The 25679-nt window shown below is 41.8% G+C and overlaps 1 protein-coding gene and 1 long non-coding RNA gene across 3 annotated transcripts in view; one reads left to right on the top strand and one right to left on the bottom strand.

The window, feature by feature from the left end:
• Nucleotides 1-25679, bottom strand: part of LOC135975604 (uncharacterized) — a 374283-nt gene that overhangs the window by 117011 nt on the left and 231593 nt on the right. The window lies entirely within an intron of this gene.
• On the top strand, nucleotides 6111-8646 carry LOC135975603 (uncharacterized). Its single transcript, XM_065567068.1, has 2 exons — nucleotides 6111-7082; nucleotides 8077-8646. Exons 1-2 carry the CDS (start codon nucleotides 6506-6508, stop codon nucleotides 8550-8552), a joined length of 1053 nt encoding a protein of 350 aa, XP_065423140.1. The 5' UTR covers nucleotides 6111-6505; the 3' UTR covers nucleotides 8553-8646.

Below are 25679 nucleotides of genomic sequence, written 5' to 3'. Positions count from 1 at the left end.
ATATGCTGCCTTTACGGAAAGGAGCAGCAACTGTTTATTCCGGAAAGTTTTTCATGACCATGACAAATGTTTGCCAGGAATTTATGATCACTTCTTTTGAAGAGAGACCTTTTACTGTACAAGGATCTCTCTGTTTATATTTGTTGCACAATTGGAGTCTATCCTTTTACTTTTTCCATCCTACTTCACCTGTTTTCTGCAGAAGTCTCCAATGTTTCACTATTGGTTTTACACATCCCTTATTGTTCTATTTTATTTATTTCAATCTCTCTACCATGCATTGATGAGTGTGTACCATTTTCTTCTCTAGAGTCCACGTGTCTGAGCTATATTCTTTTACCAGAAGCATATACCAAGTATAGACATTTTTCATATTAAGTGAAAGACTGAGTTTTACAATGTCAGTAGGCTGAGATTTTAGAAGAAGCCTCAGGGATCTAGGTGCCGAAACCACATTGAAATTCAGTGGGAGTCAGGTCCTTTGAAAATTCCAGCCTTAATCTTTTGGGCTGTGGTACTACACTGTTACGTCTCTTGAGATTTTTTCTAAATTTGTTGCACCAAAGTAGCTATCCAATGTAGATATATTCCACTTCTTTATCCTCCAGACTTCCAAGAGAGTTACTATTTACAATCCCAGAGGTCTCTCTGTAGCTGGGTGACAGTGAATATGGTCTTCATTCGGCACAGGTGGCATTCAGTCCCAATTTCCATTTGGAAATGTTTTGTAATTCTACTGAATGAGCAGGTTGATATCATCTCTGGATCTCAGAGAGTTTAGCCACTGTTTTCCTATGGCTCTATTTTGTTGGGAATCCTTAAGATGAAGTGTGAAGAGCTTTGTAGTAGAACCTCTCTGACTCCCAAATGTGAACATTTTTCTTTATATTTTGGCTTTAAATACTTATTATTGTGGAGCTGGATGAAGGATATTTTTAAAGAGTTGACTGATGCCATTAAAAACATCCTTGAAGTCTGTGTGCTAAATACCGATAGGGCACTGGGACAAGTCGCAGTAAAAACATGTGCCCAAGCTGAGAAATATGCAACAGAAGCCAAGTACCACAACCCCATGGCAAGGACTTAACTGCCAGAGGGAAATGTTCTGTATGTTTATGTTGACCCCTTGACCTGACACTGAACCCAGTGCAGAATATTCCTGCTCAGATTAGCAATAACCTGAATAAAGTTGTTAGGATGGGGTGATACGCTGACTCACGGCATTAGTGTATCTGATTTTGAGCCACGAAGCAGAGTTCCAGAATTTAGCCTCATGAATATAATGGATAGCTGCAAATTCCAGTTAGCCATTTTCCAAGTATAACTGATTTAACATACGAAGGTGGATTATCATGATAACACTTCGATTAGAAAATTGTTTATCAATTGGTAAGAATTCATACCCACAGTGCTTGACTTACTGCAGTTCAGTGCAAAAAAATCGCTCAGCTCACAAAACCTCACACAAAAAACTGTTATTGACACAGAGAGACAAGACTTTTATTGACACAGGCAGTAACATGAGAAGTTTGTTGTTCCTCTGGTCTCTTTCGTCATTTGTTTTATGTGAACACATCTACAATAACACTGTTCTCGGGGATGCTTTGTTTTGATGTATGTTCTAAAGAATTTTACAATGCCCTTGGATACTGTGCTTTCTGCATCCTTTGCATTGCATGGGTGAAGAAGGGGTGAGGGGAAAGATGGCATAGAAAGCCTCTTTCACCCTACAATCCATCAATGACACATACAACAGCAAAGTAGGATATATTCCTAACCTGCTCTTTAGTCACAGGTATACAGCAGTATTAAAATTACACAGGTGTACTAAAGCATTAGGGAATGTAATCTGCCAGTTAGAAAGGGTAGACAGAGTACAGTCTGGCTGCCTGCTAAAGTACTGCTACCAGCATCATATGCTTTCTGAAGCAGCATAAGAGGTGACACATTCTACATTCCCCAGGATCACTTTGAGCTTGCTCAGAGAACCCACATCTTAAATTTTGCTGCGCTCCCCTACTTATTATGACTTCTGGATGCTTCAGGATACTGGCTTTTCTGATTTTAAATAAATATCTATCTTCTATCTACTAGCCAGCTATAGATGTCTTGTCTATCTGTAACTACTGTTCCATCATTTTCCTTTAGGCAGAACATCCTTATCTTCTGTTTCTCCTGCCGGGTATTCTGCATTATTCTGAATTGTTTCCGGGTCTTTGTGCCTCAGCTATTTGCTCTACGCCAGAGTTTCTTATTTCTGTATACGTTTATTTTTGTTCAGTTTCTTGACACAACTTTCTTGACACAACTTTCTTGACACAACACCAAAACCCAGTGTTGCTGCCATAAGTTAATGGCCAAACTGAGTTCAGATGGGAGCAGGAGTCTGCCCTTTGTTTGCACTACCACCTTGTATTTCTCATTTAAAACTTGTGTTTATGTTCTTTATCCAGTGAATGGAATCTATTCTTCAGCTGGAAACTGTAAATAAACAGTACAGTAGAAATGTGAAGAAATCTAAAATTGCAAAAGGGGTATATAGAGGGTGCCAAAAATAAAGTAGGTTGGCAGAAAACAATTTAGCAAATCTCATAAAAATACTGTGCTACAAATCTTGTAAATCAACAGAGACTGATATTTAAAACATGTTTAATCCATGTACAAATTTCTAGAATATATTGGGGAAAGTTTTAGTATAAAATTACTGACAACTGGAAATTATCTGCAGAATTTTATAACTAAGTACTTACAGATGGAAATATAAATTACTTCTCAGACAACAAAGCTAGTGTAATGAAACTTGTGTTTAATAAAACATGAATGCAGTTTGTTTTTGCCAGGTTCAGAGAAACCATCAGTATTCTGATTCCAGAAAAAATGTAGCATAAGTTTAGCTTTCAACACCAAATTTTGCAATTGGGCATTCAGTCTAATTATTCTGTGTGATGTATATTTTGTTAAAAAAGTTTTACTTTTTTAATTCACAATGTACCGCATTTGAAGTTACTAAAAAATATGGTTCTTTCAACTATACTTTAAGAATTGCAGCTTTTAAAACTACCATAGAAAAACCCACCATTTAAAATGTTGAAATTTTTTTTTTAAATATTTCTTAAGCTCAACTTTTTTTTACATCAAAAACATTATTTATCACTTCACAACAATGTTTGGCTAACTTATTAGCTGTTGAATAATAATCAGCCAAGGCAAGTTTTGAACCAGGAGTCAAGAACTTGAATCTTCTGCTAATTAGAAAGAAAAGTTACACATTTTTGAAGGTAATATTTCAACTTTCCAGGAAAACCACTCTAGGTATGTTTCACCTACATCACTGATATGCTGAGTACACCTCTACCCCGATATAACGCAACCCGATATAACACAAATTCGGATATAACGTGGTAAAGCAGCGCTCCGGGGAGGGGGGAGGCTGCGCACTCCAGTGGATCAAAGCAAGTTCGATATAACACGGTTTCACCTATAATGCGGTAAGATTTTTTGGCTCCCGAGGACAGTGTTATATCGGGGTAGAGGTGTATTTAGGAAGCCATATGAATAGACTATGGGTAAGGCTGTGAGTTTGTCATGGAGGTCACAGAAGTAACGGATTCTGTGACTTTCCGTGACCTCCGTGAATTCTGCAGCAGCTGGTGCAGCCTCGGGCCACCACCCCTCCCCAGCAGGAGTTTGGGAGAGGGGCTCAGGGCTGGGGATTGAGGTGCGGGAGGCAGTGAGGGCTCTAGGCAGCGCTTACCTTGAGGAGGGTGGGGGCGCTCCCCGGAAGTGGCGAGATCCCTCAGCTCCTATTGGGACATGAGGTCCAGGGCCTCTGCAGGTTGCCAGCCCCGCCAATCTCCACCCAGCCTAGCACCAGTGTTGGTTCCGGGCTTCATGCCGGCGCCCCCCAGGACCAGTGCGGATCCTGGGCCGCATGCTGCTGCCCCCTCCCCCAGTGACAGCTCGGGTCCTGGGCTGTGTGCTGCCACCCACCCTCCCAGCGGCCACAGCGCCCCGGGCTGTCCCCTCCCACCCCTCGAGCACCCACAGCACTCCTGGGACACCCCTCCCCCCCCAAGTACCCATGACACTCCCGGGCCGCCCCCCTCCCCAAGATTTAGTCAGGGGTATATAGTACAAGTCATGGACAGGTCACGGGCTGTGAATTTTGTCTACTGCCTGTGACCTGTCCATGACTTTTACTAAAAATACCCGACTAAAACGTAGCCTTAGCTATGGGTAACATGACCTGGGGAATAAGGCATCACAGTAAAGCATCATGGAAGTTAGAACTCTATTATTAATATTTGCAGGCCTGGGTTGCATGTTATTCCAAACATTTATATTTGTATATTTCTAGAGGATTCCATTATTTCCCCTCTTGAATGTAAAACCCACTTTTCTATTCTATTATACTCTATAACTGAAAGAACTGGTGTATCATAAGTAAGAAGGAAAGGTAGCAAAGTTATCTATAAAGTTACAGTCTGGCATTTCTGCTCAACTAAGATTTATTCTTAGTGATCTTTCTGATTGTATGCTTAGTTTTTGCCATATGCTAGAATTTCAGACTAACTTGCTTGCAAAATGTGGCAGATGCCCTATATCTATATCAGATCTGGTTAAATTCACTCTCACTGATGTTTCAATCATCCAATAAGAGAGCAGGAACCATACACTGTGACTATTGGGCAACCACACAATGAAGAATGAACAGGAACTTGTCAGAATGGATAGTTTGCAAATAAACCAACAGGCCACTTTAGCGAATACTTAATCATGAAGGAAAATCAGAATGAGTTAAAAAACTGAATAGCCAAAAAAGGGAGTAGATTTGTAATGAAAATTTTCCCTGTTTGACCAGCTCTAATAGTATGTACACACAATGACTGAATATTACTAAATAATCATGGCCCAAAATTACTAAAGCATGTAAGCACATGCTCAATTTTAAGCATACAATTAGGTGCTTAATGTTAAGCACGTGCTTATGTTTTTTACCTGATCGAATCTGCCCATATTTGTACCTAAAAGGAACTGAAATTCACAGCTAATTTCTGTTACACTGACAGAAGCAATATTCTGCTTCCCAATAGCCTAACACTTTTATAATCATTACAAAATTAGAATCAGATAATACAAGAAACTAGTTCAAAAGCCACATCCAGAAACTGGGCAACAGAAGAAGACAATAAATACTTTTAATTTTGCGTTTTGTTTTTTTTGTTTGTTTGTTTTTTGGCAGGGGCATATGACATTTGGAGTTTAGCCTTTCATAAAAGCCCATATCATTTTGTTGTTTACCCTTTCTTCTTTCTATTCAAACATCCCTTATCTGCAAACAAAGTTACTTGGAAGTTCATTTGTTTTTTAACCAAAAGTATCACAACGTTTTGAAAAAAGAGATTATTTGAGATAGCACAAATAGAAAAATATAATCCTAAGGCAAAATATTGTATATGCATAGAATGCAGAACTGTTGCATTGAATTTCAGTTATTCTATATATTTAACCATCATTTTTTACTACAGTTTTCAATTGACTAAACTTTTTGGACAAAGAGGCAATGTCAGATTTATATAGGCACAAAGGATATTGCTCCCCAGGCTATTTCAGTAAATACAGTCTACCAAAGAAATTACAAAGCAACTACGGTACTTGTTTTAATTGTGGAAGAAATACACTCCTGTGTAGTAGTAACTCACAGCTAACTCAAACTCTCTGTGAGCAGTATACCTCACACATGAATTAAAGTCCCTAATGGAAGGCATCCAGAAAAGCTGAAGTAGGATAATGAGAGCTTTTACTGAGGGGTTCCTCCTGAAGCCTATATGCCCTCCTGCTCCCCCCCCCCCACACACACACACTTTTTTTTTGTGTGTGGAGGGAAATATTTCCCAATAAATATTTGTGATGTCCTCTAGCTCCATACTTTTCCTCAGATATATTAATCAGAGACTAATCTACTGCTCAGAAAAAGCTGGGCTGGGGTAGATCTATTACTTATTCCTTTTAGAAGTGCAATTGACCAAACAAAAAGATCACTGGTTTCAGACTAGCAGCCGTGTTAGTCTGTATCCGCAAAAAGAACAGGAGTGCTTGTGGCACCTTAGGCCTGGTCTACACTAGGCGTTTATGTCGAAGTTAGCGCCGTTAAATCGAATTAACCCTGCACCCGTCCACACTGCGATGCTATTTAGTTCGACATAGAGGTCTCTTTAATTCGACTTCTGTACTCCTCCCCGACGAGGGGAGTAGCGCTAAATTCGACATGGCCATGTCGAATTAGGCTAGGTGTGGATGGAAATCGACGCTAATAGCTCCGGGAGCTATCCCACAGTGCACCACTCTGTTGACGCTCTGGACAGCAGTGCGAGCTCGGATGCTCTGACCAGCCACACAGGAAAAGCCCCGGGAAAATTTGAATTTGAATTCCTTTTCCTGTCTGGCCAGTTTGAATCTCATTTCCTGTCTGGACATCGTGGCGAGCACAGCAGCACTGGCAACGATGCAGAGCTCTCCAGCAGTGATGGCCGTGCAGTCTGGGAATAGAAAGAGAGCCCCAGCATGGACTGATCGTGAAGTCTTGGATCTCATCGCTGTGTGGGGCGATGAGTCCGTGCTTTCCGAGCTGCGATCCAAAAGAAGGAATGCAAAGATCTACGAGAAGATCTCTAAAGACATGGCAGAGAGAGGATACAGCCGGGATGCAACGCAGTGCCGCGTGAAAATCAAGGAGCTGAGACAAGGCTACCAGAAGACCAAAGAGGCAAACGGACGCTCCGGATCCCATCCCCAGACATCCCGTTTCTACGAGGCACTGCATTCCATCCTCGGTGCTGCCGCCACCACTACCCCACCAGTGACCGTGGACTCTGAGGATGGGATACTGTCCACGGCCGGTTCCTCAGACATGTTAGGGGACGGGGAAGATGAGGAAGGAGATGAGGAGGGCGAGGCAGTTGGCAGCTCTCACAACGCTGATTTCCCCGACAGCCAGGATCTCTTCATCACCCTTACAGAGATCCCCTACGAAGCGTCCCCAGCCATTACCCCGGACACAGAATCTGGTGAAGGATCAGCCAGTAAGTGTTGTAAACATCTAAACATTTATTTTTAACAAAACAGGAATATTAACAATTAAAAGAATGGGTTGTTCATGATTAGTGTGCCCTAGGCGCTTAACGGTTTAGTAAGGGGCAGTGCAAGTTTTGAAAAGAAATCTAGCAATGTCCGGTTTTCAGTGATTGTCCTGCACAAGCCGCTCTACTGTGTATTCCCTGCTACTGCAGCTACAGTAAAATGCGGTCTATATGTGCGGGGATAGAGCAGTAATCCTCCTGGGACATCTCGATGAAGCTCTCCTGGAGGTAACTTGAAAGCCGTTGCATGAGGTTCTTGGGGAGAGCGGCCTTATTGGGTCCTCCGAAGTACGACACGTTGCCGCGCCACGAGATTATCAGGTACTCGGGGATCATTGCTCTGCACAGCAGGGCGGCATACGGCCCTGGTCTTTGGAGGCTTTCCCGGAGCATTCTCTCTTTGTCGCTCTCGGAGATCCTCATCAGGGTGATGTCGGCCATGGTGACCTGCTTTTAATTAGGTAGGGGAATGTTAGTGTTGGGACTGCTTTCCCGTTCCTTTACAGAACTGTCACCGCTGGTTTGCAGCCACGCGGTGGAGGCGGGAGAGGGGCAGCCGAAAGGGATCATTCCCGGGGACAGCCGCGAGGGGGTGGGACAGGGGCAGAGTTCCCGCTTGCCGGATTGCTGGCAGCAGGGACTGACATTGATTTAAATGTGAAATGAGGCCAGTGGTAATATAAAAGTTTTAAACTGCCACAAGTGTACGGCTTACCATGTCTGCCTGCAACAGAAATTCCGTTGTGCTGCCTCGCTTCTCAAATGTGCTGTTCAAGACCCCAGGCACAGAATGCGAAGGCCGAGAATTCGACCTTGTGCTGAGTGCGCATGTGAAAGGTGCTGTGCATGGTCTTGTTCACAGAGAAAGACTATGTTCTTTGTTCACAACTACATTTATCTTTCAGAGGAATTCACTCCCTTTTTCCCATTTCCACAGCCCCGTCTGCGACTGTCTCACAACCTAGCCTGGAATCACACTCCCAGAGGCTAGCGCGGATTAGGCGTAGGAAGAAGAGGACACGGGAGGACATGTTCTCTGAGCTTATGGCCTCTTCCCAAGCCCAGGCAGCACAGCAGACCCAGTGGCGGGAGAACTTGACCCGAATGCACCAAGCCAACATGGATCGGGAGGAGAGGTGGCGGCAGGAAGACCAGCAGGCGACTCAAACGCTGCTTGGACTACTGAGGGAGCAAACGGACACGCTCCGGCGCCTTGTGGATGTTCTGCAGGAACGGAGGCAGGAGGACAGAGCCCCGCTGCAGTCCATCTCTAACCGCCCTCCCCCGCCACCAAGTCCCATACCCACCTCACCCAAAGTGCAAAGAAGGAGAGGCGGCAGAGTCCCTGCTAACTCTCACTCCACCCCTGCAGAGAGCTCTAGTAGCAGAAGGCTCTCATTTCCCAAAATTTGAAAAGTTCTTTCCTTCCCGCCTGACACAAGCCCACGTCCAAGTTTCACCTCCCAATGCCATGTGTAGTTGATAATAAAAAATTCGTTTCTGTTAACTACTGTTTCAATCATGTTCTTTTGGAGGAGGAGGGGAAAGGGGGTTGGAAATTGGACAGGACAGTCTCCTTTGGCAGGGTACATAGTCGGGGGCAGGCACAGCAGCAGGGCACATACACAGTGCAGTGATGCAGTGACTAGTTGCCCCGGTTAGTCTGGGAGGTTGTTTTGATGTAATGTTGGGGGGGGTGGGTTGCTCTGTGACTTTGTGGCGGGGGAGGGCAGTTACAGATCTTAAGCGCCGGTCCTTAGACAGGATCACAGAGCCACACAGCATGGGATCTGTAACCGTCCTCCCCCTGCCACAAAGTCAAATAGACCTCCCATACACACAGTCCCGATCAGGAGGGGTGACAGGCTCCGTTGAAACAAGCATCCCACCGCAGCGGAGCCTGTCAATCCTTGAGTTTAGAAGCTGCATTCGCATCACAACACTAGACCCGCCCCGCACCACAGTCTGCGTCCCAGTTTTAAAAAATTCCCGCTAAAACAGTATTAAAGAAAACGGTGTGCTTTAACAAAGTAGAACTATTTTTATTTCGACACGTGTGTTGGAGGGGGGGTGAAGGGGGTATGTAACTGGATAGGATAGTCAACATTACCTGGGTAAAGAAACGGGGGCAGGTTTAGCTTCTCAGTACACAAACTATAAAATCACAGGTTACCCTGCTCACTCAGGAACTTTGCTTTCAAAGCCTCCCGGATGCACAGCGCTTCCCGCTGGTCTCTTCTAATCGCCCGGCTGTCTGGCTGTGAGTAATCACCAGCCAGGCTATTTTCCTCAACCTCCCACCCCGCCATAAAGGTCTCCCCCTTGCTCTCACAGAGATTGTGGAGCACACAGCAAGCTGCTATAACAATGGGGATATTGGTTTCGCTGAGATCACAGCGAGTCAGTAAGCTTCTCCATCTCCCCTTGAGACGGCCAAAAGCACACTCCACCACCATTCTGCACTTGCTCAGCCGGTAGTTGAAGAGTTCTTTTTCAGTGTCCAGGGCGCCAGTATAGGGCTTCATGAGCCAGGGCATTAGCGGGTAGGCTGGGTCCCCGAGGATGACTATAGGCATCTCCACATCCCCAACAGTTATTTTGTGGTCCGGGAAGTAAATACCTTGTTGCAGCCGTCTAAACAGACCAGAGTTCCTGAAAACACGAGCGTCATGAACCTTGCCCGGCCATCCCACGTAGATGTTGGTAAAACGTCCCCTGTGGTCCACCAGTGCTTGCAGCACCATGGAAAAGTATCCCTTTCGGTTAATGTACTGGGTGGCCTGGTGGTCCGGTGCCAGGATAGGGATGTGAGTTCCATCTATGGCCCCACCGCAGTTTGGGAATCCCATCGCTGCGAAGCCATCTATGATCGCCTCCACGTTTCCCAGGGTCACTACCTTTGGCAGCAGTACATCAACGATTGCCTTCGCTACTTGCATCACAACAACCCCCACGGTAGATTTGCCCACCCCAAACTGGTTCGCGACTGACCGGTAGCTGTCTGGCGTTGCAAGCTTCCACAGGGCTATGGCCACTCGCTTCTGTACACTCAGTGCAGCTCGCAACCGGGTGTCACTGCGCTTCAGGGCAGGGGACAGCAACTCACAAAGTTCCAGGAAAGTTCCCTTCCGCATGCGAAAGTTTCGCAGCCACTGGGATTCATCCCAGACCTGCAGCACTATGCGGTCCCACCACTCAGTGCTTGTCTCCCGTGCCCAGAATCGCCGTTCCACGGCATCAACATGACCCATTGCCACTGTGATGTCCTCGGCGCTGGGTCGCCTGCTTTCTGACAGGTCTGTGCTACTCTCAGACTTCAGGACATCACCGCGGTGCCGTAGCCTCCTTGCCTGACTTTTCTGCATCTGCCTCAGGGAAACCTTTATGATAAGCTGCGAGACGTTGAGAGCGGCCACAACTGCAGCGATGGTCGCAGCGGGCTCCATGCTCGGAGTACAGTGGCGTCCGTGCTGTCAATGACTGGAAAAGCGCGCAAACTGTTTTCCCGCCGGCGCTTTCAGGGAGGGAGGGCGGGAGTGATGGACGGATGACGACAGTTTCCCAAAAGCACCCTCGACTCATTTTGTTACCCAGAAGGCATTGCCGGCTACACCCAGAATTCCAATGGGCAGAGGGGACTGCGGGAACTGTGGGATAGCTGACCACAGTGCACCGCTTCGAATGTCGACGCTATCACCGTTAGTGTGGACGCACAAAGTCGAATTACTGTCCTTAGTGTGGACACACACGTTCGACTTTGCAATATCGATTACAAAAATTCGATGCAAGTAAAATCGAACTACTCTCGTAGTGTAGACAAGGCCTTAGAGACTAACAAATTTATCTGAGCATGCTCAAATAAATTTGTTAGTCTCTAAGGTGCCACAAGTACTCCTGCTCTTTTTAAAAAGATCACTGTTACTTTCCTTTAGGCAGAGAGTTATCCCATCTCCAATGTGCTTTGAAACACTTTTCAGCCTCCCTATGTGATTACCCAATAGGATGTTAGATGTCTAATTACCTGATAAGCACGCACTGCTGTGCACAAATCCAGTTGGGGCATGCAAATATACAGGCCTCAGATTGTCCTCCCAATCACATGGTTGTGCAAAACTAGGATCTGATTCATCAACCACTTATTACTGATTGCAGCGCCACAAGGAATGCCACTGAAGAAGTTTCACAGCCTTATCCAAACAGGACACTTTGGTGAATTTGACTTTTTACCCTCACATGAAATTTTCATGTACCATAGCTGTCTGCATAAATCTTTCTTCTCAGACTTGTTTCAATTGAAAAAGCCAACAGGTTGGACTAAATTCTAACCTAATTGAGGGTCTGTTTCTCCTACCACTGAAGTCAAGGGACTTAAATAAGAATAGGATCTGGCCTTACTACTTTGCAAGCCAAATCCAAAGGTTAAACAAATCATGTGTCTGCTCCTCAAAATCATACGATTGGCTTAAAAGTCATGAGGTGTTTTTTGTTTTGTTTTTTTGTTTAAACGTCATCTTTATTATTTGTCTTCAGGCTTTTGGATCTTCAAGATGCAGGTCAGGTCACATTTTTAAGCTTTCCTCGACTGTTAGGGCTAGAAACACGGTTGCTTCTTTTTATGAAAGCAGAGAATCTCATGCGATGATTTGTCTCCAAAAGCTGGAGCTTTAATAAAAACGTCAAATATCATGAGACTTTCTATAAAATTCAGTGGAGCTCTATGGATGTAAATAGAGGCAGAAATTAGTTCAATGAATTTACGTAGTTCTCAATAGAGAAAGTAACTTTTACACTGTTTTTACAGCATGATCTTTTTAGCAAGTTAATTCTGCTTCAAAATGTCATTTGCATTAAAATTCCCATCTAGTGATATCCTACTTCAGAGAAATGTGGTAAGTTACATTCTGCTATTTAAAGCCAATTGCTAACTACACGTATAGATGTGTGCAATATGTAACTATACTGTAAGGATACATAAAGTATACACAAACAACCACAGGACATTCCGTCCATTATTGTATGATTCTCAAATTACCTATCTTAAACAACAATAACTATTCTGACAAACTCGATTTGCTTTCATAAATGTACTAGCTTTCCCTTTCTTTCTAAAAAATAAACTGCAACTAGTCCTGGTCACTCTTACACTTCCCCTGATGTATGTCCCTTTAGGAATCTTAGTTTTCTCTCAGTTTTAGTATTTATAGTCTCTTAAAAGCACAAGCCTGCTCTTCTGAAGAAGCAGTCATAACATGGTATAACAAATTATCTATTCCAATATGGTTGTAATACAATAATATACATTGATATGAAAGTGCTCCAACATGTCAATCCTCAGTCCTTTTAAAACTTCCACTATTATAATTTTTGTACTATCATATCAGAGAATCATTTACCACCAACCAGTAAGCCTTTGAGGACAAGTACAATGATTTTCAGATGTAAGGAATCTCCTTGGCAAAGCACTGCTGTAAGTAATCAGCTGAAATGGGTTCAGATGCATCTCTTTTGGGACTTACTATAGGCATCAATGATGCCGATTTCACCTACATCCACTGAACTGACAGTGGTAAAGGGATTCACAAAGCTCACATTTGCTCATCTTCCCAGGGTCCAGGTATTGCCTTAAGACATTCAGTATTAATGCCCTCACTTTATAAGATTAACTTCCAAGTAATAAGTAAAACTGAGATTTATTTTATACATTTGCAAGTTAGTATGACTCATTGTACTGTGAATATTAAGTTGGATAAGATGGCCCAGGTACTAGTTATGACAATCTGAGCATATATGTCAATTAAGGGTTGTACTGGGATCTAAAAATAATTTAAGCAAAATAAATCAGAAATTGTTAACATGGGATAAATTAATAGGACCAATTTAATTATTTTACAATGAGAAAACATTGACTTAAAATCTTGTTTTATGGCAATATCAAAGTCCCCCTAAGGCAGTGGCTCCTCGGGCTGACATGGTTAAGGCACGTCAGTTTCATAGGCAGCAGTACACCAGGTAGTGATTTGGTCAGCAACATGTCTGACTGCCTTTGATTGCCCTAACCCAATAGATCAGGTACCTATTTTGCAGCTGGGTGAACTAGAGGTGGCCGTTCAGTGTGAGATTGAGCATGACTTGAACCCAAGACCTTCAGGATTGTTGTTGAGCACCTTAACCACTCAGCCTCTGCACTTCACATGGGAGGTGACAACAGCAGCTCTCATACTTTTTACTCCTTGTCTCTGCGGCAGGACTATGTTTCTCTGTTTTAATCAGTACAGTAGCTGTTCAGTCGGTCTCCTGTGATACTTTTTTACATTAAAATATTCTGTGGTGGAACTGGGTGACTCAAATATCTGGAATGGACTATTGAGACTTTTACCTCTAGTCTGTAATGTACAGTAAGCACACGGGAACACATCTCGTCAAAATTGAACATTTCTGTTTCACAGGAAATTTCAACATTTCAAAATCTGTTTTCATTCCGATTTGGAACAAACCATTCTGTATTATTAGGCAGATAATGGAATTAAGCCTTCAAATCTGTCAATCTGGAACTCACAAATACTAATTCATGAAAATTAATTAATATGCAGAGGAGAGAAGTTGGTCTGCTGCTTTTAAAGTCCACCCAAACACTACGTTTGAAATCTGACAGTGAAATGGAACTTTTTAAAGGCCTGTGTTTGATGTGTGTGGAAAAAGCCTTGTCCGCATAATGGTCAGAAAGTTCAACAACGAGGTAGGTGTCTATGTACCTGACCTTCAGCACCAGAGTCTTCAAATCCAGAAAGCACTTACAGTCTCTTAAGATCCAATAAACAATTCTAGTTAACAGTGGACCTGAAGGGTTAAATGAGTAACTGAAGTTAAAGAGTAAAGGTTTTTAACCGAAGTTAAAGAATATGAAGATTTATATTGCTCAGCAAACAAAACATTTACATTAGTCAAGCTATTCAAACAAACAGGTATGTGAGGAAGCAGTTTGCAGCTATCTAGCACATTTATGTGTGGCACACCATTTTCTCTAATGCGCCACATAAAACAGCCAAGTGGATTCTCCCTTATCTTCATTTTTGTACACAAATATGTGGAAACAATCGTGTGTGTGTGTGTGTGTTCCTGTTCAAACACAATTAAGGGACTTAATGATGGGTACCTGATCATTTGGGGGCTGATTCTGGGAAGACTGGAACCTTAGTTGGACAATTCACCATTTCACTAGCAGAAGGAAATGTTTTTACATCCTCAGATTGAGCTCCCTGGAAAGATAACTAAGCATGTAGGTAGCTACTTAAGTAGAACTGGAGGTGTTCGGTTACCAGGCTTTTTTCTTCAGCACCCGAGGGCAAAGAGCAGCTGTTAATGACACACTTACCGGAAAGAAGGTTAAGACTGTTGACACTGAACTATTGGCAGTATTACACTTCAACACTTGGCCTGCTCTGACTCAATATATTTATGCCAGTTCATGTTTTGCAGCTTCTCAGAGACCTGAAATTTAGACATCTGTAGTCAAGGGGGGGGATGATGAATCATGTAAAAAAATGAAATACATCTTTAACATGGCTACCCCCGGATACTTGAAATACATCTTTGTTTCTCTGATTTAAATAATACATGGAGCCCTGAAACTTGAATGTATTAATTACAGGTGTTTCCAAGCAAACTATAGCTTGTGGGATGTACGTGTAGCTTTACTGAGCATGTTAACAATATGCACAAAGTAGACACTCACAATAGTCTGAACATGAAGGAATGTTTGGAGTTGAAAGACAACAATTTATGTGAGCTGAAATCATAATTAAAACATAATAGAAATGAACTCCTTCTCCAAAGGAAAAACTTCAATTCAAAATAAAAGACAATCACACTCCCAATCTGCTCTTATCAGCAGCATCTAACTTTCTTGCTGGAACAAAACTCCCTTTCTACCAAAGTATACATCTAATCTTTAGCTACAAATAAACTGTAGAAAATGGGGGAGGAGAATAGTAACCTTGTATGTACGCTAGTCCTTTCAAAAAAGCATGTGCTTTCATTTCATACTGTGCTTCCTTCTCATATGTCTGTGATTAAAAAATATTCAACAAAACACCACCAATCCCCACTCCTCCCCTCCCTCATATTTATAAAACCCCAAGCCCATTTCCCATCACCTTCGTCATCCTCCTACAGGAAGGAAATGGGCAGCGTTAGCCACATAAAACAGTGAGTGTGTCTAGCTGTGAAGAATCTAATGCCTTGCAAAAATGAAGCTGATGGAGCGTGTGCTCTGTTCTCTTTAGAATGTATTATTGGATAAGTCAAAAGACTATTCAGCCTCCTTCATTTATACAATAGCTAACGTGCAATACAACATACAGTTACATAGCCACAGCCTCATATTATGGAGAGGAGGAGGTGCAATACTGTGGACATGCACCTCCACAGCACATAGGCACTGTAGACAGGAGGGATGGGGGGATAAGGGACATGGGCAAAGGGTCATTGCCCCCCCCCCCCAACGCACACTTTTGAGAATCTGAAGTAGTCAGGCCAAGTTTGGGCGCCTTTACAACCATGTGCACAAGGTCACAACACCACTCAAATTTGGTCTGGATGGAGAGACGACTAGGCCAAATTTGAGCGAGTGATGCTGTGACCTGTACACAAAAGATTGCAACTGCACTCAAATCTGGCCCATTTTGGGTTGCTTTCTCATTATCTCGCTATCCCCATTTTTGCAGTCCTTTTGGTGCCCATGCCACAAGCAGGAAACCTGCAAGCTTCAAGGCCCACGGGAGCTCCCAGCTTATACATCATCTTTAAAGAAGGTGCAGAATTTACTCCCTTCTGCAGATGACCAGCTACGGGTCTGCCACTTTCCCACTGCATTTTTGCACAGTCTAATTCCTTTAGTCCAGGGGTGGGCAACCTATGGCACACGTGCTGATTTTCAGTGGCACTCAAACTGCCCAGATCGTGGCCACCGGTCCGGGGGCCTCTGCATTTTAATTTAATTTTAAATGAAGCTTCTTAAACATTTTAAAAACCTTATGTACTTTATATACAATAGTTTAGTTATATATTATAGACTTATAGAAAGAGACCTTTTAAAAACGTTAAAATGTATTACTGGCATGTGAAACCTTAAGTTAGAGTAAATAAATGAAGACTCGCACACCACTTGTGAAAGGTTGCCGTCCCCTGCTTTAGTCCTATAGGTGAGACCCTCAGATTGGGTAAATCAGAATAGTTTCACTGAAGTCAATGGAGCTATGCCAGTTTACATCAGCAGAGGATCTGGCTCAAAGATTTCTGCAGAGATTTGACATAATCTGGTCTACAAGAAATATTACAAAGTTTATGATGAAAAATTATTGCCCCGTCGTGGACTGAGAAAGTGATTGACAGTGGTAGGCACATGAAATATATTTTTCACTCTAAACTATAAAAATCTTCCACAATTTTACATCCAATCCATCTTAAACTCACCAAGCTGGCTACTATGTTGCAGGTCTCACAGGTCTCTGGGCTCATAGAGTTTGGAATCTACCATATATTAGTGAAATGAGCCAAATCAGAACCTATCACCCTCATCTGACAGTTTATTTTTCATAAAAAAAATAAGATTAAGAGAAAGATGGGGTGGGGGAGAGGATAGTAGAAATTACATCAATAAATAACTTTGGGACAGGTTGTAATTGGTAATATTTTTTTCGGAAAGCTTAGTTCCAATTGATGACCAGTGCTTGCCGATAGTGGAGGGGCCGAGAGAGGCAGCTGGCTTCAGCAATGTTACTGAGCATGCTCAATCCGTGTGAGCATGCCTAGTACAAGCCAAGCAGCAAATCTGACAGGCATGTGACTCCGCATGCCCCCCCCGCCCCACCATGCATGGCCTACAGAACATTTGGTATGAGTTAACACTGAAAAGTATTAGAAGTCAGTGGTGTGAAGGTGCTTAAAGATTTTCTCCTCTCTGCATGATGCAGTAAGAAAAACAAAGAAAGCAGGAAATGCCTTGGAAGTTAAGTTATAGAAGTCACTGCACTAGTGACATTTTAGTACTAGAATAGAATATTTCTGGGAGGATCTGACATTTGATGGACAGCCACTACAAAACAATCATACAAAGTTTATGCTTGAAATAAACAGAAGAAAGCAGTCAGCCAGATAGCCAGCGTTTAGAAGTCTTCTGGGAGTCTACCATAGACAGTGATACCACGATTACAGAGCCCTGTTCGTAGCATTGGCTGTACAATTTGGAATCATGGATAAAAAGAGAGCTGAAAAGAATCCTGTTGAAAACCTTGGTAAACAAATATGATGAAACTTGTCTCTCTGTCATGGTGCCCAGCTTGGAAAAAGAAAAATATGATTGTTTGAAACTTTTCTCTTTTTTTTTTTTCAACTGGGAGCGATGGCAAGTGGAGATCTGGCATAGGGTGACCAGATGTCCCGATTTTATAGGGACAGTCCCGAATTTGGGGGCTTTTCGTATATAGGCACCTATTACCCCCCCACTCCCATCTCAATTTTAACACTTGCTATCTGGTCACCCTAATCTGGCAATACCCACCACCCAGTCTGAGCTCTTATCTATGAGTGAGAACTGGCAGAACTAGTTCTGTTATAATTCAAACGACTTGCATTACTAGTGTTAAGAAGGTTTTACGTCAGAAGCCAACATTTTTGAACCTAGAGGCCTAGAGTTAGGCTCCTAAATCCATTTTTGGCACCTAAATAAAAGTGGCTTGATTTTCAAAGGTGCTCAGCACCAGCAGCAAAAGTTGGTCAGTTCCTCTAAAAATCAGGCCAAACTTGTACTGAAGGGTCTAAATCTGAATTTATGAGTCCTATTTTAGACACCCTCGTTTGAAAATGGGGGCCAGAATACACCCAGGAAAGGTATCTATAGCGGTTGCAGATTGCCCTGAAACTATTGTTTCCTAACTATTGTTTCCACAAGTTGTGTGGTCACTGAAAAGGTCAAAAGCCTACTGATACCATGAATTTGGCTAACAGTTATTTCATCCCAAGTTCCACAATGGCTGACAAACTACTGCGACAGAGGTGGTAACCGAATGGATGGATAAACCAATGAAAAGGTGTGGCTGAATTTGCAAATGAAGTTTGGAGTATGCTATAGGGCAAGCCTGCTACTCTGACAATCTGGACAATCTGAAGGGATTACTTTACAGATAACAATAGAGATTAACAAAAAGCATTTCTCCATGGGAACAACCACAACTGATTCTTTAGGCACTGTTTGACTAGCAAGCATTTTAGCAGTGCCTGTTATGCAATTTCTGTATAATTTGAACAGTATTTCAGGACTTTCTCTGCCAGGCAAATACAGGAAGAACACAGACAGGCATTAATGGGGGGGGGGGGGGGGGGAGAAGGAGACCAGAGTTTTTCTAACTTCCAGAAAAAATGTGGGTTTGAATTTTGAGTGGAGGTTTAGGTCACATAAGATGTTACTTTATCAAAACCAGTTCAACAATGCCCAGGCCCTGCTCCTTGACTACAGCCAAGAAGTGCTAGGCACAGCTCAAGAGGTTCCCTTTACTCAGCATCTCCCCACCCCCAAACCTGGACCCTCTGGGCATAGGTTCAGTCCCCAGTGTAAATTAGAGCAGCCATCAGTTAAGGGATCATTACAGCAGCCTGGGGTTGCAGAGGTACAGGGATGCTCGAGCCACACCTCTTTTTCCTTAGCCACCCTCTCTCTGTGTCCTCACTGTGCAGAGATGTCACTGAAGCCATTAAACCTTTGGTGTAAAGTTGTTCAAAAGGACCTGCATGTGATCAGGTCTCTGTTTCTTTAAAGGATGTACAGAAGAGTTGTTATTCATCTCCAAGATGAAAAATCCACAATGTTTTATGACAACTTCTGTGAAAGTTGTCTAAATAAAGAGCACTACTGTGTGCAATGGTTCTCTTGCAAGCTAACTACCCATCAAGGTTAATTTATAATCTGTCTGAATGTACTGAATTCTTGGTAGAACAAACACATGCAAGTACATTTGTATGTTAAAAAATATCCTGCCAGTTTCTATCTATCCTATGGTGTTACACAATTGTGTTCTGAGTTATAAAATTCACTATTGTAAATTACAAATGCAAGCAGTAATTTACGGGTCATAAATTAATCTTTAACCAAAAGCTCAAACTTACATTGACACACAGAACACTTAAGAACAACTTAAATAATTAATTTGCCAGTCTATCACTTTGGACTTGCAAACATTTTATGCATTTGGCTTGCAAAAAATGAGCATCTGCTAAAAGAGGATCTGGTCTCTCATGAAGGAATGCTTGATTAGCCCTTTCACCTGACTGTATTTTTAATCCTAATGCTTCTGGAGGTTTAAGGGATTAATAGAACAATTTGTTATTGTTTGTTATTTCTGTTTTACTCCATTAACTGAGCTTACTGCTATTATCATTATTACTTCGAGCAGCATGAGGTACACATATATTTTATCAATAAACCTGTTCTTGACAATCAAGTACAGCATAGTGTTATAATGCCATGAGCCATAAAAAAGCAATGTTCATTGCAGCAGAACTTTGTGTTAGAAACTAGCACATAGAAGCCTTACATCAGCAGCAAATTTTAACCACAACCTATTTAAGACGGGATTATTTGCATTAGAGTAACCTAAAAATCAAGACACTGTTTTCCTTTTTTGTTATTGTTATTGTTCAAATAGGCCAACAGCTTTCATTTGCATAGGGAATTTCTGAGAGTGAAAACGAGCACTGAACTACCTTTTGCCTTCTCGTAGATGTCTGACTCATGCTATATCCTCAAGTTAGCCACCACACTTTTTCAATGAATAAAAGCTAGTACCTGGTTTCCGCACTTCTCAGTGGAAAGATAGGCTGCTTGCTGGGGGAAGGAAGTGATTAACACGAAAGAATAATGAATGACCATTCAATTCACTGTGATTGCAACCACAAGGTAGTCGTTTGGATACTTTGAATTTAGATCTATCCCATCTAAAGAGCTGCACTTAATTCTAGCCTACTGTGATTTTAGTATGCAAATAGCTTGTGCAGGAGTCAACAGGATGAAGTAAAAATATGCCACAGACAACTGTCCAATGTACAGCACATACTGTGTGTCACCTCGGTGAAAACAATTTGTGGTGTAACATTTTAAAAATGGAATTGTTTTAAAATGAAAATCGTGTCACAAGGTTTTATCTTCTGTGGTTATTTTTGAAGTAATTAGCCACATTTTTAAAAACCATGATGCACACCTTGAAGGTTACTTAAAATTACAGCTCCAGCTAGTTGACAAAATATCACCTAGCTCTCTGTTGCTCTTCTCCACACACACAGCAGTCTTACGTCCATCATCTCTAGTGGAGCTAAGCATCTTTCAAATGCATTAAAGATGATCTTATATAGTGGAAGTCAGCGTATTTCATAAAGCTGGTCCATATATTTTGAATGTGAAATTTTTTTATCATCATTTTATTTAAATAAATGGGGGAATGAAAATATTTTCAGTTTTTTGGGGGGGAAGGTTAGAACAAGATTTACAGCTGGTTGAAATTTATCAGATTTCAAAATGATGAATTTTTTCAAATTTAAAAATGTTTACCTTCCCCCCCAAAAATAAATGAATGGGAAAATATTTGGAAGTTTTTGTGATTTTTTTCCTCCTGTTTTTCTATCAGCTCTAGAATTTCAACAATTTACTTTTATGTTAGATGAAAAAGCTTATCATCCTGTCTGTTGCTGTTTCACTTTCATTTCTGAACAACATACCAAGCAGCATGCCTTCCAGGACGACGACTCTGGAAAAAGTATGATGTCAGAGACAGAAACTACTTAGATTATTTATTCTTCGTCTGGAACTGTCTCACTGAGATGCAGATTCCAGAGCTAACATTCTCCCTACAGCCCAGTGGCCACCATTGCAGCTGCTGTAAAACTATTTGACTGCAAATACTTACATGAAAAATAGGACACACTAATGGTTTCAGTTTTGCAGATTTCACCATTGGCCACTTTCCAGCAAAAGCTTCAGTCACTATAGTAACAGCATTGCCAACCCCAAAGACTGCCTAAAAAAAAAAAAAAAATCACAAAACTGGGCCAAAAATCACTTTTTAAAAGATTCTATTGTGGTTTTGGTCTATCTTTTGATTTTTGAACTCTCCCCACTCCCAGGATGTGTGTAACAATTCATGTCACCAACTCTCCCAGATGTACAGAGTAAAGTGATTTTGCTCGCCCGCTCTGCAAGCCCACATAAATCCTGACCCCCAGATCCCTCATCAATTCTGCTCCCCCTTCTGCCTACCTCCCAGCCCCACATCAAATCTGTTCATCCCCATGACATACTTTTCCCCTGAATTCACCTCTTGCACCCTATTCTAATAATCTATGTACAAAGTATGCCTTGTGAAGTATCATTTGAAAACTCATAATTTGCTGGTAATTATTGTCCTGATAAAATACGTGCGGCAACATGGTATGCAAAGTTATAAGATTCCACTGTTTGGTGTTACTAAAATAAGTTCCAAGTGTGTGGAGTGTCCAAACCAGGTCCTCAGAGATGCCCGACGCCTTGGCCAGGTGGAAACAAGGTCAATGGGCTATTACCTGCTAAGAGGCTGTTCATTGGCAGGAAAAGGGGCATGTGAGAAAATCTACTTCTTAGCAAAGAAACAGCATGGGGTTCCCATGCACACAGTCTGCCTGGCACCATAATCCCAGCTGAAAATACTTCTCAAAGGGAGGACAGGACTATACAAAGAAGGACCCCAATGGACTCCACCCATCACCCTCTTCCCCCAACCCCGTCCATTGAATCACTGCAAGAGAAGGAACAAAGGAAGCAGCCATTACACAGAAGAAGGGGTCCTGGCCTAAGAAGTTCAGCCAGTAAGAATACTGAGAGCATGTGGTGAGAAAAACTTTACTTTGAATTTAACATAGTTTGTTAAGTTAGGCATTAGTTGCATTGTATCTTGTAACCATTTCTGAACTATTATGCCTCATTACTTGTATTCGCTTAAAATTGCTCTCTTTGTAGTTAATAAACTTGTTTTATTGTTTTATCCAATTCAATGTGTTTGAATTGAACTATATCGAAAAAACTCCATTTGGGGTAAGAAGATTTGTGGATATAATTTCTATTAACGAAGTCATGGACTTTATATAAGCTTGTATTGTTCAGGAGAGGGCTGGCCAGTATAGGACATACATTTCCTGCGGTGTAATTCAGGCTGGTAAGAACCAAGATGTGACTGGCAGGCTGTAGGTACGTACAGACCAAGCTCGGAGTGACTTACTTACTGACTGGAGGCTATAGCAGCAAAGCAGAGTAAAGGACACCCCAGGCTACAGGGCAGGAGTGGCACAACTACTCTCTAGTCTAGATTGTACTCTGGGTATGTCATACGCCCCCCACTCCCAGCTTCACTTCTGCTCCTCCTGCAGCTCCAGGGGTTCTTCACCTCCTCTCCCAGGAGTGGAGAGCTGCACAGGGTCCACTTCTCCCACTTCCAGGTTGGGGGTCAGTTGAAGGGGTTCTTCACCTTCCTCTCCCCATTCCCAGGCTGGGTGTTGTAGGGTGAGACAGAAGCAGAGGAACTGTCCTGTACTCACAGGAGGAGTAGGGGGAGAAGAGAAAGGAGAACGGAGAAGGCTCCTGAGGCAGCCCTGATTGGCTGCTCTTCCCCAGATGGCAGGAAAGGCAGCCAATCAGAGGGCATCACCCATTTCCCCACCAAGCAGGACTGAATTCTGGTAGCTTGATGGAGCTTCTTGTGTCATTAAAAGACTATCTCCAGCCCTGGCTGACATCCATTGACCCATGGAAAAATTACAGGGGTGAATGAGTTTTAAACAATTGGTTTAGTACCTTAATGTTGCTAAACCCATATCAGGAAGTGGGCCATTGTTCTTTGGCCACTCATATGAAAGGATTACTGACAACCTCTAGAGACTCCACTATCAACTTTCTTTTCTATCCTGTTCTAATATGAAACCATTTCTCAAGTGTCAGATTTTCCAGCAAAAGTTCTTAGTTGCTGTCATTACGTCATAAACACAAACCTTAGAGGTGTCACCACAAAGTACGCCGTCCCTTTTGACCTGCTGTACAGTTTTATCTGTTACCAGTATAAAGGATAAAACTGCACAGTATGAAGATTTTCCCCCAACACAGATCCAGTATAAAGTGGAAAACAAACAAATGCATCCTTTTCTTTATGTAAACAAGGTTACAAAAGCTATCAACCCCACGTTTGGAATTCTATCAACAAATTAAAATGAGCTGGATGTGGATAGCCTAGATTGACACAAATAAAACAAAATTGGGGTCCTGATTTTTTCAGAAGTGCAGAGGACAACTCAATTTGAAATAAGTGGAAACTGCAGATGCTCAGTACTTCTGAAAATGGTTATATTTATTATTCATTGCTGCATAATTCAAATAGGTGTGATAACAATAATGACATAAAATCTCATGGAACTATTTTTGTTTTTTCACTATATTCTTCCAAAGCATCTATTAAGTTTACAGTATCGATCAAATCCCCAGAAGTTCTCCCAATTAATAAAAGGGAGTATTATTAATCTCTCACAAGAGGAAGTGAAAAAACTAAGGGAGAGGTGATTGGAAAGTAAGAAGGTACCTGGATTTCTGCTTGATAGATGTTTGCTGTGGAAACAATTTGTTCAAATCTAATGAGCATTTATATCATCAAGAACATTCTCTGCCATCATTTCACATTAGCCAATCTTAACTTTTTAAAGCTTTTTGAGTATTGAATTCAAAGTTATTGTGCAGAGAAAACAGGTAAAATTGCTTATAGAGATTATAGAGATGGTACAAAAGCTGCAGAGGGAAGACACTCAGAGATCTTAATAGGCGATATCCCCCCACCTATACTTCTTTATTGCTAAATGGCAGGTTTCAGTTCTGATGAAAGGATGAAAACCAGCCAAGAAGGTATAAAACATTTTAAAAATATTACTTTTTAACAATGCTGAGAAATAGAATGGTACTATTTTAATATCCATATGTTATGAAGTCCATTTTTTATTTAGGAAAATCTATTTTAAATTAAACATCGTAAGGCCACGAGCCATAACAAACAATATTTTTACCATATGTTCTGAGTTATTACAAAGAAAACTGTTACCCTTCCTCCCCCTCCTTTAGACTGCCATAATATACATGTGTATTTGTGTCTGTCTGTTCAAGCTGAATGACGGAAACCACTACACGCCATTGTGTTAACTAATGGAAACATACCAGAAAGGATGTGTTCCCTTGGGGTACTTTTTATCCCACATCTTTCACCAGCCCATTTTCCATATAATCCCTTTCTTGCAGAAGCTCCCCATAGCAAACCCCCAGTGATGATGACCATCAATCCAGATGATGTGGAAAGTTGCTATAATTTCTTTCATCTGTTGTTTTCCTGTGTTCATGTGCTATATGGTTTGATGGCAAGTTCCTTATACCAGGTGCTAAGAAATGGAAACTCAGAGTGTGTGTGTGTGTGTGTGTGTGTGTGTACAGACAAACATGAGAGCACTGACCTGCTTAATGTTGGCAGGAGAATTATAGACTCCCTCCCTCTAAATTGTTCAGCAGCAATGCCAATAATTACTTTTGAAGAACAACTTTTGTTCTGCAGCCTTTGCAGTGCAGGATATCACTGAAATATCAATGCATGGGGACACTGTTGGAGTTTTAAAAAGTCTGGAAACACTAATGATGGAACTGCTTTTGGATTTCTTTCCTTTTTTTTAAATACAACATGTAGAAGATTTGGGGACTGAGTTAATGGTTACTACAGGTGCTCAGATCCATGACTGTGCACATCTAATAGTTTACAAGAGTGCAGTGTTAAAGTGCAGATGGTAAGCATCATTCACAATGGGTTGCCCTACAAGCAGAATTTAGTTGCCATGGAACTTTCAGAAAGAGAGAATAATTTCAATAAATTAAGGTTTTTCCATAACAACTAAACATACAGCAAACATGCTATATACTAGCTCTGCCACCGTTTCATTTAATACAGCTTCTAGTACTCTTTCAAGAAGTTCAATTTAGTACAAACAGAAAGCCATAATGTTTAAAGGTGGAATTCCAGATATATTTATTTATTTTAAAGAGGCTGGAATTGAAATTTATAGTAGGAATGTCTGATGCCAGCCCTGGTGCTGGATAACTAAAATTATCATGCGAAAGGGCAATTAACAAAAGTCTGAAAAGCCAAAACATGCAAGACATTTAAAGTAAAACTTAGTGGAATTTAACAAAAACATTTCTGGATTGCTCTGAATTTTATATAAACAAACAGAGCACAATCCACCATGTGTTCTTTTATGAAATTTACATTAAAATTATATACATGTTCAGTGTGGGGACAGGGTGAAAAATTACTGAGAATCCTATCTTGCTGGAATATGCTGTAGGATACATATTAGACTACTGTATTGATAATGGTGGCTACTTATGTGAAAGCAACCTTGATTTCCTGGGAAAACCTGGAACATATTGATAAATTACAGAGACAT

Source organism: Chrysemys picta, chromosome 14, assembly GCF_011386835.1.
Source record: "Chrysemys picta bellii isolate R12L10 chromosome 14, ASM1138683v2, whole genome shotgun sequence".
Lineage (NCBI taxonomy): Eukaryota > Metazoa > Chordata > Testudines > Emydidae > Chrysemys > Chrysemys picta.
This window is presented reverse-complemented; position numbering and strand designations above follow the sequence as displayed.

Excerpts from the sequence above, each read along its gene's own strand:
- LOC135975603 (XM_065567068.1), top strand. The coding sequence starts at position 6,506 with ATGCAGAGCTCTCCAGCAGTGATGGCCGTGCAGTCTGGGAATAGAAAG. Across the intron at positions 7,083-8,076 it reads ATCTGGTGAAGGATCAGCCA|CCCCGTCTGCGACTGTCTCA; the intron begins GTAAGTGTTGTA and ends CCATTTCCACAG.